Source organism: Hakea prostrata, chromosome 9 (assembly GCF_041222555.1).
Source record: "Hakea prostrata isolate BN-2017 chromosome 9, UWA_Hpros_2, whole genome shotgun sequence".
NCBI classification, from domain to species: domain Eukaryota; kingdom Viridiplantae; phylum Streptophyta; class Magnoliopsida; order Proteales; family Proteaceae; genus Hakea; species Hakea prostrata.
The window spans coordinates 58680934-58699854 of record NC_142608.1 but is presented as its reverse complement, the minus strand read 5'-3'; the positions used below and the strand labels follow the sequence as shown (position 1 = coordinate 58699854).

Genomic DNA, 18921 nt, shown 5'->3' with positions numbered 1-18921 from the left:
AAAAGGTTAAAGTCCATTTACAAATCACATCATTTAAAAAGTTAATGTGACTTATACATGGATTTCAACCATTTGATTTAATATTTGGACATATGTCATACATCTACAAGAAAATGGATGGTTCATTTCGGACAAGAAAATGGATGGTTCATTTCTGACAAGAAAATGAACTTGATAAAATTCCACCATGAAGCACCTACTCGTGAAGGGGTAGACAATAACGGAATGAAATAGTAACTCTCAATGATAAAACAAAAGTGAACCATGATTTTCGGGCATTAGGGTATTCTTTAAGAGCATTGTGTGCATGATGTAATTAAAAAAAAAAGTCATTCTATATACTGATCTTTGACCCCAGTTTATCCAACGATATTCTAAGAGAATTCTCGAACTATTTACAATATTAATCATCGTTCTGTTTCAGGAATCTTGAGAAGAAAGGATCCAAAGTCGCATGTTACAAGAGACCTGGCGAATTAAAACAATTCCCATTTCACAAGTCTATGAAAAACACTCACCATGCAGCACCTGAGTTAGATATCACACTACGTCTCCAACTCAAAAGGAAAGCAAATTTATTAACTTGTGTGCCACTGAAAATGTATAACAATCAAAAGGAATCTATTACTCTGAACTCATTCAAGATATCTATGTTTTTACACAAGAAATAAGATCTACATGCCCAAATCAAATCAACGCATAGGATTTAAATTAGGATCAGATAGTTTGGAAATTATGTAAGAGAAATAGAATCAGAAAGAACCGCCTCTAAGAGCAAGCACAAGATGAAGAACAGAGCCACCCTCCATGTTATAGTCCTTGGCAGTTTTATCGTCTGCAAGCTGCTTTCCAGCATAGATGAGCCTGCAATCAAAGGTGATAGAGAACAAAATCAAGTCATGGACCATGATAAGTGCAACGGAACAGTTTTGACTAGGCCTTAATGAACTGCAACAGAAGAGCCCCATGGCAAATAATCTGGCACAGAATTTTACAGCACAGTTAGGCCCCCATCCTCAGGCCTTCCTGTGTCATGACAAAGCTTTTCAAAGAGTCAAGTTTCATTTTTCATTCAATGACTGAAAATATAAGGAGAAACATGTAATAAATTAACAACCACCAAACATGCTAAAACAAATGTCAGATTCCCCACATCAGTCATCCATGTGGCTCAAAACAGACTAACACTCAGTTAGGGCCTAGCAACAGGGCTATCCTGCTAAACTCTGGCCAAAACAAGCCTATAATCTTTACCCAGGGTTTAACTGCATTCTACTCATAGTCTTCTTTAATCTTTCCCTTGGTTACTCATGGAGACTTTCGACACATATAGAGGCAGAAAGGGCATCAATACCCCAGGCTCAACGCCAATCTACGAAAGCTTTTACAGACAACGGGTTAGAATCCCGGAAATCCCCTTAAATGTAGTCAGCGGTTAATCATTAAGATACAACACAACTAAGATTGGCAGTACACCCATAAAAAGAGCTCAATTCACAATCATGATCATTGTAGTTATACTCACTACTCAATATGAAATTTGCATATTGAAGAGTTTATGTAAATGTACTTAAAATTATCTGTGCATTCAGATGGAACCTTCTTGACAGGATAATTCATTAGTTTCAATGCACAAGCAATTCACAAATAGTACCAATAATCGAAGGGGCATGCAGATAAATGAATAAACACAGGCAAAAAATTTCAGCAATTACTAAATAAGTCCTTTACTCTCCGTCAGGTGTCTTCAAGACACTTCCAAAAGAAGTTGTAAAAGATAACAAAAGGACATTTCAAAAGAAGAGCAGCAATAAATGAAAATTCTGTCAGCTCTTGACCACAAGCAAACCGACCAGACAGAATCGACTTCTGATCTTCAGAGAACTAAACTTCCCTTGGATTAGGTTTGACTTGGGGTTGAAATGTCCAAGTTCAGGCTAATATGCTACATTGGTCACACCGTAAGGTGAGAGCCACAGAGGCCTAAATGAGTGTTGCCCTAAGACGATGGTTGACTCAAAGTAAAAGGTTTTAAACTGTAAAAATGAATTATATATAATGTATGAGGAAGAGAGTATAGGTTAGTTCAGGGGCAGGTTACCCTAGAGCAAGTCATATAATTTGAGTTTTCTGAGATATTAGGATGGACAGTAATCTTAAAAGGATGGCATACCATCTTGTAAGAGAGAGAGAAGAAGAGAGCATACCTTTGTTGCACTGGGGGAATCCCTTCTTTCTCCTCAACTCTCTCCTTAATTCGATCAACGGTATCAGTTGGTTCAATATCAATCTCAATTTCCTTCCCGGTAAGGGTCTTCACTTTGATCATGGTTCCACCTCTAAGCCTCAAAACCAAGTGAAGTGTTGATTCTTTCTGGATGTTGTAATCTGCGAGAGTCCGACCATCTTCCAGTTGTTTCCCGGCAAATATCAGTCGTTGCTGATCAGGTGGAATACCCTCCTTATCCTGAAAAACCGTTTATTAACCTTAATTAGTAAGAAAAACTGAAAAGTGCTTTATGCTATGTTCTAAACAACTGATGTCAGCTTAGATCATAACCATAAAAGGTTTGCTGCCAACAATACGATAGGTGTATTAGTGTAGCGTCATATATAAAGACATGAATTTGGGCATCAAAATTAGGAAGGTCTACAAGTTCGCATTATCTTTCAGGCAGGAGAATATCACCAACAACAATATTGAGAAGCGAAAGGTTGAGACACAGATAAGCATGCCCCCACATAAACCTAGCCTGTTTTCTTTCCTTTCTTTAAGAAGAGAATTGAGGGATTTTTTGTATAAAAAATAGAACATAATTCACTTTATATTTTTTTCCCCTCTTGATGTCATGCAATTTTTAAAATTGTAATGAGAGAGTCCATCAATTAATGTCTGCATGTAAGATGTAAATAGGTGCGGGGATGAGGTGAAGGGCCAGTGAAGGAAGAAGAAGAGGGGAGGAAATAAAATCACATAAGAAAAAAAGGCTTTTTTTTTTTTTTTTGGAAGGGAGGGGGGTGTGAGGGTGGGGAGAAGCGGAGTGTAGAAGGCATAATTGTTTACTAACAAATAAGCCCGTAAACATAATCAACTCTAGTCATCTTTCTCAAGCTTTTTGAACAATGAGGGAGTTATACCACGCATAAAGAGAACCATGAATAACTGGGAAACCAAATCAACTTCTAAAATAAACTAAAAAGACATTACATTGATTCCCCGGGTGCTGCGAAGACAGGTTTTCGAGTGCTTGTCAAAAGTAATAACATCTTCTATGATAGAAGTGTCAAACAGGATAAGACGATCAAACAAACAACACAAATTCCGAAATCCAAAATCCCCAAAGATATAGGGGATACCCAGATATCGAAACCATACGCCAAAACACCAAATCCAATCTGACAATAACAAATAAGAATAGATGACTGGAGAATTGACAATCAGACACCGCAAATTTAAAACACAAGAAAGAGAAGAAGAAGAAAAAACTCAATACTGAACCACAAGCACAGAAAGAATCCCTCTATGAGGGATTTAATAACCAACACAGCTTCCCTAACCCTAACCCTACCCCAACCCCAACTCCAGAGAGAAGTATTTCGAATATAAAGAACTCCTAAATAAGCCCTAAAAGCAAGATTAATAAAAGAAAATCTAACCAATTGGAAGAACATGAAGAAATTAGAAGCCTAAATCTTTGTACCTAAAGTGAAAGATTTGGAGGATAAAATTATAGAATATAAGCAAAGAAAAAAAGCGAACCTGAATTTTGGCCTTAACATTGTCAATGGTATCACTGCTCTCGACTTCGAGAGTAATAGTCTTCCCAGTGAGAGTTTTAACGAAGATCTGCATATCTATCAACTGCTTCAACCTTCAGCCAGCGAGCGAACGAGCGAGCGCGAGAGAGAGAAACTAAGATCTAAGCAGAATCAAAGTATTCTCGTCGACAAGACAGAGAAAGAAAGGCGGGAGATATATATATATATATATATACCCCACCACGTTGATTTATTAATTGTGTCCAAGTCTAACTCTGACTCTGTGTGGGGGCAGAGGTGGGAGGTTTTTTATCTTCTCCCTATGCAGAAATTGACCATCCGATGAGTGACAAGCGTACAATGATCACCTCAAATAGCAAGAATCGGATCATCACCCCGCAAAAGTGCTCTCCGACGACTTTACCACCACAAATCTTGTGGGACTTACAAGTAAAAAACTAATAAAAAAAATTCAATTTTATCAGAATATTACAATTTGAACGAATATTTTTTTTGGTGAACCTCCATTTGAGTGAGTTGAGTTCAAATATGAGAGAGAGACGTATTCAAATTTTCAATCAGCTAGAAAAGAAGGAGTTGTGGTATTTTTCCATTAATTAATTTATTTAAAGAGTTTATTATGAATAATGATTGGAAATTTTGAATTTAAAATTCCTTCTTTAATAATAACCCTCCAAAAGATAAAGAAGAACTAGCTTGCTAGCTAGGTTGGGTAGAGGAGACTCGATAAAACTTGCTTTTAGAAGTGAACATTTTGCTATCAATTATCATTTTATGAGAATTTTTTTATTATTTTAAATTGTTTGATATTTATTATTGGTTTTATTATTATTTAAAATTAAAAAAAAAACTTTCAAAATTCATAACAGACAAAAATTATGGGTGATAATTTTATTTTTCTCATTTACATGTAGGTTCACTTGAAAATTTATAGTTAGGATTGGGTAAAATAGTTAATACATATTCTTTTATAAAAATTATATTTTTTCTTTGTTTTTTCACTTTTTCAGTCTTAGCCTCTCTCAAACCCTAACGTAAGAATTACTCTTGCTTAAAAATAAACATACAAACTTAATTTTCATTCCATAATTTATTCTCAAGAAATGTCACCAAACTATTTTTCATTCTTGACCAATAATGAATTCTTGTACCTTTTTTTTAAAATAGGCATAATAGAGAATGAAAATTGATGCCAACGCAGAGCTATTCTAGCGGTTGAAACCAACATCTTTTAGTGTGAGTTCGACTCTTTCTGAAGCATATTAAATATCTCCATCCCCTGGCTTAATAAAGCCCCTTCGAAAAAAAAAAAAAAAAAGAATAAAAATTGATACAAAAAAAAGTGTTAGTTGAATTTAGCACGGTCATTCTATCTAAATGTAGCTCACACACAACTTTTTATTCGAGAAATAGTTCTTGCACCAAAACTGTTTCTTAAAGTAGAATTTTTCTAAATTCTAAATAATGTTTAAAAAATCCCTTGAAATAAAACAATCCTATCCAATGGTTTTTTATTGATCTTATTGTTCCTCAAAGTAAGAACCAACATAATAGTTTTTCAGATGAATTACAAAATGGGTCCTTATTTAAAACCACTTATCTTGCTCAAAGTTGGGGGGATTTAATAGTTTGGGCTTATTCTATGGCATTCTTAGGGCATGATTGGTAACAACCAAGGAACAATTTTTGGTCTTCTTGTGTTTTTAAAACACCAAAAAACATTAGGTAAAATGGGTCTTTCTTTCGTTTTTAGAAAATGAACCGGTTCAATTTTCTTGTCTAAGAAGGCTTTTTACAAAACAATGTTGACTTTCTTCGTTGTTTTCAAAAATAAAAAGCACGTCAAAATTACATCAAAGATGAACATTCAATTCAAATTTCATTCACATGCAACTTCTAACTCCTTTCTACCTTCATAAGAAATTTTTTTTTCTTCTAATTCTCCATCGCCTCAAGTATTCTGAGTACAAATTTTACCATATGATCAAAATTATGTTTGGACCACCGTCCTTTATAAAAAAGCTAGAAAATAATTATAGCAAAGAACATCGTTTTAAAAAGAAACAAACTAAGGTTTTGAATCTTTTGATTGAGTAAAGCACGAAATAGGATACTCCATTACTTAAATGATGATATGGCATATTTTATTTATTTAAAAATTCCAAATTAACCCTATAGTCTATTATATTATTTATTTACACTTTACATTAAATTATATTACTATCCTGAGTAATTAGGAAAAACTTAAACCTAATTAAACAATCTTCTTTCCTAGTCTAAAAAAAGAGAGAAAATCAAGGGATACTCATTTTCAAATTTCGATATCTACTTTTCAATTTGGTAATAAAAAAAATAGTAATTCCTAATTTTTTGTGTTATTTTAAATTTTTTTATTTACTTTCTAGTTTAGTGTTATCAATTTAAGAAGTTTCTACTTCTAATGGATTATTATTTATTTATTGTCTAATTTGATGTTAGTTATTTTAAGAAGTCCTACTACCCAATAGGGTGCCTTTTTTTTCAATTCAAGATGATAAAAATACACATGTAAAATTATTTCATATGATTTTTTTTCTAAATGAGGATAATATTTTATTTGGCATTTTTAATTATAAAAGGGTAAAATAGACATTAAACATTCAACCTTAATGGTTGCTTAACACTGTTAGAATTGAGGGGGGCAACAGTAATTTCATAAAGAGTAGGATTATTTTAGTAATAAAGCTATAATAAGGGGGGCAATAGTAATTATCCCAAATAAAAATTAGATGTACATTTGACTCAAACTTCATTCACATGCAACTTTTAACTTTTTCTTGCGTTCATAAAATTTTATTTTATTTTTAAATCTCCATTGCTCAAGTGTTCTGAGTACAAATTTTATCACACGATCAAAATTATGCTCGTACCACTGTTCTTTGATAAAAACAATAAAAAATAATTCTCGCAAAGAACATCATTCTAAAAAAATCCATTACCAAACGTGCACTTAGGGCTCCAAGGAATTTGATGGCATTTTCCAGGGGTTGTGTAACATGACAAAACCAAAAGAGGATAACAATTGATAGGATTGGGTTTGAGTTTAGAGAACACAACCTAATTCTTTATTCTCCAACATGTAATAACAGGGTTTCACAATGACATTAAAATGTTGGATCCACCAGGACCTATATTGTTCTTATAATGTTTAAATCATAGTTTGAATATAATCACCGAAGCGTAGAAATAAATACATGTAGTGCGTTCTTGTTATAGATCCTCTTTTTGATCTCCTTGGAATGCTTGGTTTGAATGTATGAGAAAACAACCTCAAACCCAAACGTATCATGTGAAATAGTAAAACCAAGAAATTATTTATAATATAAATCCATAACCTTTAACCACTCCTATAATAGTAAATGTCAATAATACCTCTGAAGGAATATAGGCCAGATAAAGGGATCAGCGTTAGTTAAGCCCACAAAACCCAACATGAAAATCCAATTGTGAGTAAATAGAAATACAAAATGAGATGCACAAAGTACAGCAAGTTATCTAGATTCGAAGACCTGGCAGCCCAAATACGTTTTACCCATCAAAGTTAAACATCATAATGCCAAATTGACAGGGAATCCATGTTCATGCATTTATCACAATAGCTTTAACAGAGATTGCTTCGCGTATAAGACCCTGTTTCGTTATCTGAATCCAGACATTTCCAATCCTCGAATTCATGAATGGAGATTTATACATGTTTGGTTGTAAAACCTCTATGAATTCATGAAATTGAAGGATTTTACTTTTTTTTTCCTAAAAACATGAATTAAGTCATTCTTATGGATTCCACTATAAATATAAAATTAATAAATTTGTGGATTCACGTGGAGTAATCTAACGGAACACTACAAACTTGGATAGATTTGAGGCTAACAAAACAATTAAGGATAGTCTATAAATTCAAATTCAAATACACCTTAACTAATTTTATCTTCAATTGATTTTATCTTCAACTGATCACGAAGAGTTTGAATTATAATTAAAATATCAACAAGTTATAGAGTTTCATTGTAAGTAAGTTATAATTTAAATAATATTAATATAAGAATTATAAGGTAAAATAATTATCTCTTAAATAAAATTCTAACTTAACCAAACAGGCACTACCCTACCCTAAAAGAGTAATTACCACAAAAAATATCAAATTAAGGTTTTGATTGAGTAAAGCACGAAAATTGTTCTACTAAGTTCTACCTCCAAAAGAAAAAGAAGAAGAATAAAAAAAAGTGACAAGAAAGTTACGTACAACATAAAAATAAAAACTGTACCCGAAAAGGGAGGAAAAAAAAACAAAATTGAAAGACACCAAAGCTTGAGCTTGAGCTTGACTGCTTGAGTTCAACGTTAATGGAATAATCCTTAATTAGCAGGTTCTTCTTCTTCTTCATGATCACCGTTCACTTTCCTGAACTGATTTTCTAGCAGTGCTTTCAAGGCGTGTCGCTCCTCCTGGACTTGATTGACAACGTATGAAATTAGAATCAAGAACGTCAGACCAGCCAAAACCTCAAGTCCAATCCTCCTAGTTCCATACAGACATAACCGAGCAACAACGATTGCAACAACAAGAAGCGCGATGAACTGTTGAAGAATCAAACTCCAGGTCGAAGGGCTTTCGTAATTGTCGGAATCAATCAAGCTACAGATCTGAATCCATCATGGCATAACTTCTTTTCAGTTTAAATTCCCACTTCACTCTCACATTCTTATCCAAAGCCTTCAACAATTTCTTGACACGGGCTCTCGTCCATCTACCATCATTCCCTCTTGACTCCATCAAGATCATTCGCTGCTGTGAAAAACAAACTCCACAAGAAGAAGAAGAAGCAACAAAGTCAAAAGAAGAACCTATTAGAGAAATTCATGCGTACTTAATTTTTAACAGAGCGGCAGAGATTCGGTTTCATCAGATATCTACAATTTGAGAGACGTATTTGTTGGAATCAAAATAGTTTTTTTGTTTACTGTTTGTTTGCTTGATCGAGTATTTAGGATTGTGGCGAAGTAGATGAGTCCAAGTAGTTGCTGTTTTTTAAGAACAGAAATTCATTCTGTTATTTAGTAATCGTGGGTTCCTAACAGTAGGTTTGTTGGTTGTGGTTTTGGCTTATTTAAATCTGATCGTATTCAATAAAGTAAGCACCATTTTGTGTTGTTCAATACTCTGTTTTTGCTTCCTATACTCTGTTCATTTTGTTTTGTTGTTGTGCTAAGTTAACTAGCTCTTAACAGATTTCTTAACAGTATTTCAATCACATAGGAAAGTAGAGTTTGTTATGAATAAACATACTAAAGGCCTGTTTGATTACTTGAGTTTGAAGATTTCAAAAATCTAGAGATTTTAAATCTATGGAGTCATGGTTCATAAAATTAACGGTTTTGTTATAATCTTTGTAATGAAATCTATAGAATCATTCTAAAAAAACACTTATGGAGTCATAGTTCAAATATTTAATGTTTTTATAGTAGGGGTGAAATCCTAAGATTTCACCGCATACCCATAAATCTACAAATTCACGTTTTTAATGTAAAAAAATGAATCTCTAGATTTCATGAATCTAGGGATTCATACAACCAAACAGGTATAAATCTCCCATTTGTGAATCTAGAGATTTTAAATATCTTGATTCATTAAACCAAACAGACCCTAAAACTCTTCTGTAGTTGAAAAAGAGTCCGCTTGTAACACAAGTGTAGTACACCTATAAACAAAATGCTCTCCACAGTTTAAAGCGTGAAAAACAATTTAATTCAATTCAATACAAAAGAGTTTTCCAGTGTTATATGTTAATTATAGTTTGCTTTCCATTATTTGCCGTTCTTGTAATGCAATTAGATTGAGTTGGTTTTCTTCACCCTAACTCATTCAATTGAGTGAACAAGAATTAGGGGTGCAAGTTTGGCCCTTCCCACCCACTCTGAGCCCGAATAGGTCTTGGGCTTAAGATTTTGGCTTTCAAGGCGGGTTAGGGCCAAAATATTCTAGCATTGACTAGGGCCAAGGGCGGGTTGAGTTTACTTTATGGACCATCCCTGATTTTTCCCCTGACCTTAGCCCTGATTTTGGTCGTAATTTGACCATTTGATGTAATAGTTGGACACATGTCATACATCTATAAGAAAATGAATGGTCCATTTCTGACTCGATAAAATTCCACCCTGAAGCACACCTACTCTTGAAGGGGGTAGACAATAACAGAATGAAATAGGAACTCTCAATGATAAAAACAAAAAGTGAACCACGATTTTCGGGCATTAGGGTAATCTTTAAGAACATTGTGTGCATGATATAATTAACAAAAAAGTCATTCTATATACTGATCTTTGACCCCAGTTTATCCAACGATATTCTAAGAGAATTCTCGAACTATTTAAAATATTAATCCTCGTTCTGTTTCAGGAATCTTGGGAAGCAAGGATACAAAGTCGCATGTTACAAAAGACCTGGCGAATTAAAATTCACAAATCTATGAAAAACACTCACCATGCAGCACCTGGGTTGGATATCACACTACGTCTCCAACTCAAAAGGAAAGCGAATTTATTAACTTGTGTGCCACTGAAAGTGTATAACAATCAAAGAAAATCTATTACTCTGAACTCATTCAAGATATCTAGGTGTTTTTACACAAGATATAAGATCTACATGCCCAAATCAAATCAATGCACATGATTTAAATTAGGATCAGATAGTTTGGACATCATGTAAGAGAAAAAGAATCAGAGAGACCCGCCTCTAAGAGCAAGCACGAGATGAAGAACAGAACCACCCTCCATGTTGTAGTCCTTGGCAGTTTTATCGTCTGCAAGCTGCTTTCCAGCATAGATGAGCCTGCAATCAAAGGTGATAGAGAACAAAATCACGTCATGGACCATGATAAGTGCAATGGAACAGTTTTGACTAGGCCTTAATGAACTGCAACAGAAAGAGCCCCATGGCAGATAATCTAGCACAGAATTTTAAAGCACAGTTAGGCCCCCATCCTTAGGCTTTCCTGTGTCCTGAAAGGAGCTTTTCAAAGAGATATAAGGAGAAACATGTAATAAATTAACAACCACCAAACATGCTAATGCCAGATTCCCCACATCAGTCATCCATGTGGCTCAAAACAGACTAACACTCAGTTAGGGCCTAGCAACAGCGCTATCCTGCTAAACTCTGGCCAAAACAAGCCTATAATCTTTACCCAGGGTTTAACTGCATTCTACTCATAGTCTTCTTTAATCTTTCCCTCGGTTACTCATGGAGACTTTCGACACATATAAAGGCAAAAAGGGCATCAATACCCCAGGCTCAACACCAATCTACCAAAGCTTTTACAGACGAGGGGTCAAAATCCCAAAAATCCCCTTAAATGTAGTCAGCGGTTAATCATTAAGATACAACACAACTGAGATTGGCAGTTCACCCATAAAAAAGAGCTCAATTCACAATCATCATCATTGCAGTTATACTCACTAGTCACTACTCCATATGAAATTTTGCATATTGAAGAGTTTATGTAAATGTATTTAAAATTTTCTGTGCATTCCGATGGAAACTTCTTGACAGGATAATTCATTAGTTTCAATGCACAAGCAATTCACAAATAGTACCAATAATTAAAGGGGCATGCAGATAAATGAATAAACACAGGCAAAAAATTTCAGCAATTACTAAATTAAGTCCTTTACTCTCCATCAGGTGTCTTCAACCAAAAGAAGTTACAAAAGATAACAAAAGGACATTTCAAAAGAAGAGCAGCAATAAATGAAAATTCTGTCAGCTCTTGACCACAAGCAAACCGACCAGACAGAATTGACTTCTGATCTTCAGAGAACTAAACGTCCCTTGGATTAGGTTTGACTTGGGGTTGAAATGTCCAAGTTCAGGCTAGTATGCTACATTGGTCACACCGTAAGGTGAGAGCCACAGAGGCCTAAATGAGTGTTGCCCTAAGATAGGATGGTTAACTTAAAGTAAAAGGTTTTCAACTAAAAAAATGAATCATATATAATGCACGAGGAGAGTATAGGTTAGTTCAGGAGCAGGTAACCCTAGAGCAAGTCATATAATTTGAGTTTTCTGAGATATTAGGATGGACAGTAATCTTATAAGGATGGCATACCATCTTGTAAGAGAGAGAGAGAGAAAAAGAGAGCATACCTTTGTTGCACCGGGGGAATCCCTTCTTTCTCCTCAACTCTCTCCTTAATTCGTTCAATGGTATCAGTTGGTTCAATATCAATCTCAATTTCCTTCCCGGTAAGGGTCTTCACCTTGATCATGGTTCCACCTCTAAGCCTCAAAACCAAGTGAAGTGTTGATTCTTTCTGGATGTTGTAATCTGCGAGAGTCCGACCATCTTCCAGTTGTTTCCCGGCAAATATCAGTCGTTGCTGATCAGGTGGAATACCCTCCTTATCCTGAAAAACCGTTTATTAACCTTAATTAGTAAGAAGAACTGAAAAGTGCTTTATGCTATGTTCTAAACAACTGATGTCAGCTTAGATCATAACCATAAAAGGTTTGCTGCCAACAATACGATAGGTGTATTAGTGTAGCGTCATATATAAAGACATGAATTTGGGTATCAAAATTAGGTAGGTCTACAAGTTTGCATTATTTTTCAGGCAGGAGAATATCACCAACAACAATATTGAGAGGCAAAAGGTTGAGACAGAGATAAGCATGCCCCCACATAAACCTAGCCTGTTTTCTCCTTCTTTCCTTTCTTTAAGAAGAGAATTGAGGGATTTGTTGTATAAAAAATAGAACATAATTCACTTTATTTTTTTTCCATCAAGGACATAATTCACTTTATTTTTTTCCCCTCTTGATGTCATGCAAATTTTAAAATTGTAATGAGAGAGTCCATCAATTAATGTCTGCATGTAAGATGTAAATAGGTGCGGGGATGAGGTGAAGGGCCAGTGAAGGAAGAAGAAGAGGGGAGGAAATAAAATCACATAAGAAAAAAATGCTTCTTTTTTTTTTTTTTTGGGGGGGGGGGTGGTGTGAGGGTGGGGAGAGAAGCAGAGTGTAGAAGGCATATATGTTTACTAACAAATAAGCCCATAAACAAAATCAACTTTAGTCATCTTTCTCAAGCTTTTGAACAATGAGGAAGTTACACCACGCATAAAGAGAAACCATGAATAACTGGGAAACCAAATCAACTTCTAAAATAAACTAAAAGACATTACAATGATTCCCCTGGGGATGCAAAAGACTTTTCCAGGAATTGGAGAATTAAGAAAAATTAATAGGCATCCACGTATCAACTTTGAGGGGGCAATGATCAACAGTTACAATTTTCCAATGATCATTAGCAAATGACGCCTCTTAGATGGGAATCTAATGTAGGGTTTCACAACTGAAAATTAGGCTTTTTTTTTCAATTCTTCAATTGAAAGCTCGATCAAACTGTGCACTTCAGTTTTGTTGTCACTTTGATTGTCCAAATTTTCTTATTACTCTTTATCTACAATCCTGCCGCTGCTCTCCCAAATCCACTACCTTACTCACGATTAGGATAGGTTCTGCAAACCGCAAATAAACCTTTTTTATTCGAAGAAAGGTTTTGGAGTGCTTGTCAAAAGTAATAACACATTCTATGATAGAAATGTCAAACACGATACGACGATCAAACAAACAACACAAATTCCGAAATCCAAAATTCCCAAAAGATATAGGGGATAACCAAATATCGAAACCATACGCCAAAACACCAAATCCAATCTGACAATAACAAATAAGAATAGATGACTGGAGAAATTGACAATCAAACACCGCAAATTTAAAACACAAGAGAGAGAAGAAGAAAAAAAAAACTCAATACTGAACCACAAGCACAGAAAGAATCCCTCTATGAGGGATTTAATAACCAACATAGCTTCCCTAACCCTACCCGAACCCCAACCCCAACCCCAACCCCAACCCCAACCCCAACTTCAGAGAAGTATTTCGAATATAAAGAACTCCTTAATAAGCCCTAAAAGCAAGATTAATAAAAGAAAATCTGACGAATTCGAAGAACAGTGAAGAAATCAGAAGCCGAAATCTTTGTATCAAAAGTGAATGATTTGAAGGATAAAATTATAGAATAGAAGCAAAGAAAAGAAAAGAAAAGAAGCGAACCTGAATTTTGGCCTTAACATTGTCAATGGTATCACTGCTCTCGACTTCGAGAGTAATAGTCTTTCCGGTGAGAGTTTTAACGAAGATCTGCATATCTATCAACTGCTTCAACCTTCAGCGAGCGAGCGAGCGCGAGAGAGAAACTGAGGTCTAGGCAGAATCAAAGTATTGGACACCACCAAATTCTACTTCGCCTCCTCCTCGACAAGACAGAGAGAAAGAAAGGCAGGAGATATAAATAATAAATAACTATATATATCTATATATATATAAAATGTAAGGAGTATGCGTGGACCCCACCACGTTGATTAATTAATTGTGTCCAAGCTTAAGTCTGTGTGGGGCAGAGGTGGGACCGTGGAAGGTTTTTTTATCTTCTCCCTATGCAGAAATTGACCATCCGATGAGTGACAAGTGTACATAAATCACCTCAGATAGCAATGTGTGCTTATAAGTAATAACTTATAATAGAGCAGAGATTCGATTTTATCAGAAGATCTACAATTTGAATGAGTTGAGTTCAAACATGAGAGAGAGAGAGAGACGTATTTCAGTGGAGTTGTGGTCTGTTTCCATTAATTAATTTATTTATTTATAGAGTTTATTATGAATACTGATTGGAAATTTTGAATTTAAAATTCCTTCATCAATAATAACCCTCCTAAAGACAATGAAGAACTAGCTAGGTTGGGTAGAGAAGACTGGATAAAACTTGCTTTTAAAAGTGAACATTTTGCTATCAATTATCATTTTGTGAGATTTTTTTTATTATTTTAGTTGCTAATATCTATTATTAATTTTATTTTTATTTAAAATTAAAAAAAAAACTTTCAAAATCCATAATAGAAAAAAATTATGGGTGATACTCTTCATTTACTTGAAAATTTAAAATTAAGATGTGCCTAAAATAGTCAATATACATTCTTTTATAAAAGTTTTATTTTTTTCCTCTTTTTTTCACTTCTCACTTTCAACCTCTCTCAAACCATAACATGAGAACGACTCTTGCTTAAAAGCAAACATACCAAACTTAATTTTCATTCCATAATTTATTACCAAAAAATGTCACCAAACTATTTTTCATTCTTAACCAATAATGAATTCTTGTACTTTTTTCTTTTAAATATGTATAATAGAGAATGAAAATTGATAAAAAATAATAATAATAATTATAATCTTAGTTGGGTTTTAGCACAGTTCTTAATCCTTATGTTTATAATGTCAAATCTCTTGACTACTCCTTTATAAACTATTCTATCTAAACAACGTAACTCACACCCAACTTTTTATTCGATAAATAGTTATTGACCCAAAACTGTTTCTTAGAGTAGAATTTTCCTAAATTCTAAATAATGTTTTAGAATCCGTCCAATTCAATCTTTATAAGTTTTGTTTTTGTGCTAGAGAGTCGTTTACTTGAAATGAACGCTAATTTAACCCAGATAAAGTATGGCAACGAACCCTAGTTTGATAGTAAATTTGAAGAAAAAAAAGAAAAAAAATTAACAAACTAAGGTTTTGATTCAGTAAAGCATTAAAACTGCTTCTTATACCTCAAAAAAGAAAAAGAAAAAAAAAAAAAAAAAAAAACCTTTGCACTCCCAGAAGATTATTACATCAAAGGCATAAACATAAAAGCTGTACCTAAAAGGGAGAGAATCAGGGGGAGAGCTAAGATTGAACATTGAGGCCGAATATACATTGGAACCCACTTTGGGTCCCATTTCAGAATCTTTTATTATATTTTGACATAGGACTACAGTCAAAAATTAGGTAAATTAATAGGAGGACTAAAATATAAATAACACAATTATAAGTAAATTATAAAAAATATATTAAAATAAAGTAGGAAATAAAATTATGTGAGAAAAACTTTAAAAAATCATGAAAGAAAAAAAGTGAAAAAGAAATTGTGAAAAAAATTATAAAAAATAAAAAAAAGATAGATTTGAAATGCTCCATATTTCATACCGATAGAACCCAGCAACAAAGACAGAAACAACAAAAAGCCCAAGTAGAATCCTAAGAAAGGCATCGTTGAACTGTTGAAGAATCAAATCCATGTCGAAGGGATTTGGCATTCCATTTTGACATTCCTAGCCAACCCCTGAACCCCCTCAACAATTTCCTGACATGGGCTGTCGTCAATCCACCATCATTCTCTCTTGTCTCCATCAAATTATTCGCTGCTGCTGTGAAAAAACAAACTCGACAAGAAGAAGAGCAACAAAGCCAAAAAAAAAAAACCTATTAGAGAAATTAATGCATATTTAATTTTTAACAGAGCAGCAGAAATTCGGTTTCATCAGGATATCTACAATTTGAGAGATGTAATTGTTGGAATTAAAGTAGTTTTTCTGTTTGCTGCTTGTTTGCTTGACCGAGTATTTAGGATTGAGGCAAGTAGATGAGTCCAAGATGATTAAGTCCAAGTGGTTGCTAATTTTTAGGAACAGAATTTCACTCTGTTATATAGTAATCGTGGGATCCTAACAGTGGATTTGTTGGTTGTGGTTTTGATTTATTTAAACCTGATCATAAGCAGCATTTTTTAAGTTGTTCAATACTTTTTTTCTATACCCTGTTCATTTTGTTTTGCTGATGTGCTTAGTTAGCTAGCTCTTAACAGTATTTCAATTAGATAGGAAAGTAGAGTTTGTTATGAATAGAGACACTATAACTCTTTTAGCTAGTTCTTAATAGTATTTCAATCAGATGGGAAAGTAGAGTTTGTTATGAATAGAAAAACTATAACTCTTTTGCAAATGAAAAAGAGTCCGCTTGTAGCATATTTATAGTACACTTATAAAACAAAATGCTCTCCACAGTTTAAAGCGTGAAAAACAATTTAATTCAATTCAATACAAAAGAGTTTTCTAGTGTTATATGTTATTTGGCCCTTAGGGCGGGTTAGGGCCAAAATATTATAGCCCCGACTAGGGCCAAGGGAGGACTGAGTTTACTTTATGGCCCATCGGCCCTCTCCGACCCATTCCTGATTTTTTGCCCTAACTCTAACCTTGATTTTGGCCCTAATTTGACCTGATGTTTGATATTAATAAATTAAAAACATGGACAAGGATAGGCCAATCAAGGCTAGAGATTGGGCAAAGTATAAGGCCAATCAGGGCTAGGGCCAATGATAAGTCAATAAGGATTAGGGACAGGGCCAATCAAAGTGGGTGCTTAGGGTCAGGAACAATAATCGTTGGCCCTAAATTAAGGTCATGACTGGAATGGGCTTAGATTAGAATACATAAGACTATACTTGGGATTGCAAAAGCCCGTTCCAACCCGACCCTGTTGCAGCCCTAGAAACAACACAAATTTTTACTCGGGATTCTTACGAGGTTTGGGTTGGACCCAGTAAAGTTGGGCCTGGGTTTGGCTTTGGGTTCAACTAATTAATGGGTCATGGCCCAAGTTAGCCTGGGTCCAGCCCAGCCCATTCCAACCTGGGCCGATCACACTCCTAAATCCATAAGGGCGCGTAAGATCATTTACAAAAATGTCTTATTTTCTTTTAATGATTTCCGGGTTTATAACTTTATATCGATTCAGTTTGTGTATCTATTTAAATCCGGTTTTCAAATTTCATTATTAGTTCTGATTTGAATGATCTGATTTAGGACTAAGTTTTGTTACATTCCAAATCAAAACCAAACCAAACCAATAAGAAATGGGTTGGGTCAGATTGACTGCTAGGGTTTTTGAAATTTTAACATAAAATTTGGTAGAGACTCATTAGACAATAATCCATGAAGGGTTGTGTGTGTGTGTGTTTTTTTTTTGGAACAAATGAAAGAATATAATGTAAGAACTATTAGCAGAGTAATCAATTTACTTAATATTGAAATCAAAAACCTAACTAGTCATGTTCTTAGTTCAATCATGCAGAAAACATGTTAAACTTGTTTCTAAAAGTCTTTTGCGAGTTTCTCTCCGAGAAGGTTGTCATCTTCGATATTGAAGAAAGCAAGTTCTTCCAGTTTATTCTTACCAAGCGAATGATGGAGAGACAGGAAATTTCTTTTTCTTGCTAACAAAACCGAGGACCAGAGTTTATAGAAAACTACCGTAATATTTTTTCCTCATAATATAGGTTTAGATGAGCCCTGTAGGCATCAAACACCTCCACGTAAACCACCTTGAACTGAGTTGTAAATTACCAATAATATTTGGGCCACATCATAATAATGAGAAGTTCAAATCTTTACTTTTATTTATTTAAATAAATAAACTCTAACATATTATAAATACAATAATAAAGAAATTACAAGATTAGTGGCAGATAAGAGTTTGTTATGGTATGTTTCCATTAATTAATTTATTTATAGAGTTTTGTTATAAATAATGATTGGAAAATTTCAATTTAAAATTCCTTCATTAATAATAAACCCCATAAAGATAAAGAAGAAATAGCTAGCTAGGTAGGTTGGATGGAGAGGACCTGGGCTCGATAAAACTTGCTTTTAGAAGCGAACATAGCATTAATTGGGTTTTAGCGAGATTCTTACGTTTAGAATATAAAAAATCTCATGAGTACTCACTATAAATGATTCTATCTAAACATATCCCAACCCAACTTTTGATTTGAGAAATAATTGTTGCAAAAAAACTGTTTCTAAAAGTAGAAGTTTTCAAAATTTCCAATTCATGTTTGAAAAAACACTTTGAAATAAAACAAAAAGGGGATTGACTTTTTGTCTCAAAAAAAACAACAAAAGTTTTGGAACAGTTTTTGGCGCTAAAAAATATTTGGTAAAATGGATTGTTCTTTAGTTTTTAGGAAATTATACGGTCTAATTTTCTTGTCTAAGAAGACATTTTGTAAAACAATGTTGACTATCTTCATCGTCCTTAAAAACAAAAACTAAATGGATATTAACTCAAACTTCTATTCAAATGCACTTTTCTTTCCCCCCCAGTTGTTTGATTGATCTTTTTGTTTGTTAAAATAAAAACAACATAAATTGTTTTTGGAA

The 18921-nt window shown here is 34.0% G+C and overlaps 1 protein-coding gene across 1 annotated transcript; it reads right to left on the bottom strand.

The window, feature by feature from the left end:
* Window positions 1–538: 538 nt before the first annotated feature.
* On the bottom strand, window positions 539–14154 carry LOC149005783 (polyubiquitin 3-like). Its single transcript, XM_089168161.1, has 6 exons — window positions 13937–14154; window positions 11963–12222; window positions 10547–10648; window positions 3761–3872; window positions 2208–2467; window positions 539–864 (listed from the first exon to the last, which is right to left on the bottom strand). The coding sequence occupies exons 1-6, from the start codon at window positions 14027–14029 to the stop codon at window positions 753–755; spliced, it is 939 nt and encodes a 312-aa protein (XP_089024287.1). The 5' UTR covers window positions 14030–14154; the 3' UTR covers window positions 539–752.
* Between the last annotated feature and the right edge of the window lie 4767 nt (window positions 14155–18921).

Excerpts from the sequence above, each read along its gene's own strand:
- LOC149005783 (XM_089168161.1), bottom strand. The coding sequence starts at position 14,029 with ATGCAGATCTTCGTTAAAACTCTCACCGGAAAGACTATTACTCTCGAA. Across the intron at positions 10,649-11,962 it reads ATTCCCCCGGTGCAACAAAG|GCTCATCTATGCTGGAAAGC; the intron begins GTATGCTCTCTT and ends CTTTGATTGCAG. Across the intron at positions 2,468-3,760 it reads ATGTTAAGGCCAAAATTCAG|GATAAGGAGGGTATTCCACC; the intron begins GTTCGCTTTTTT and ends ACGGTTTTTCAG.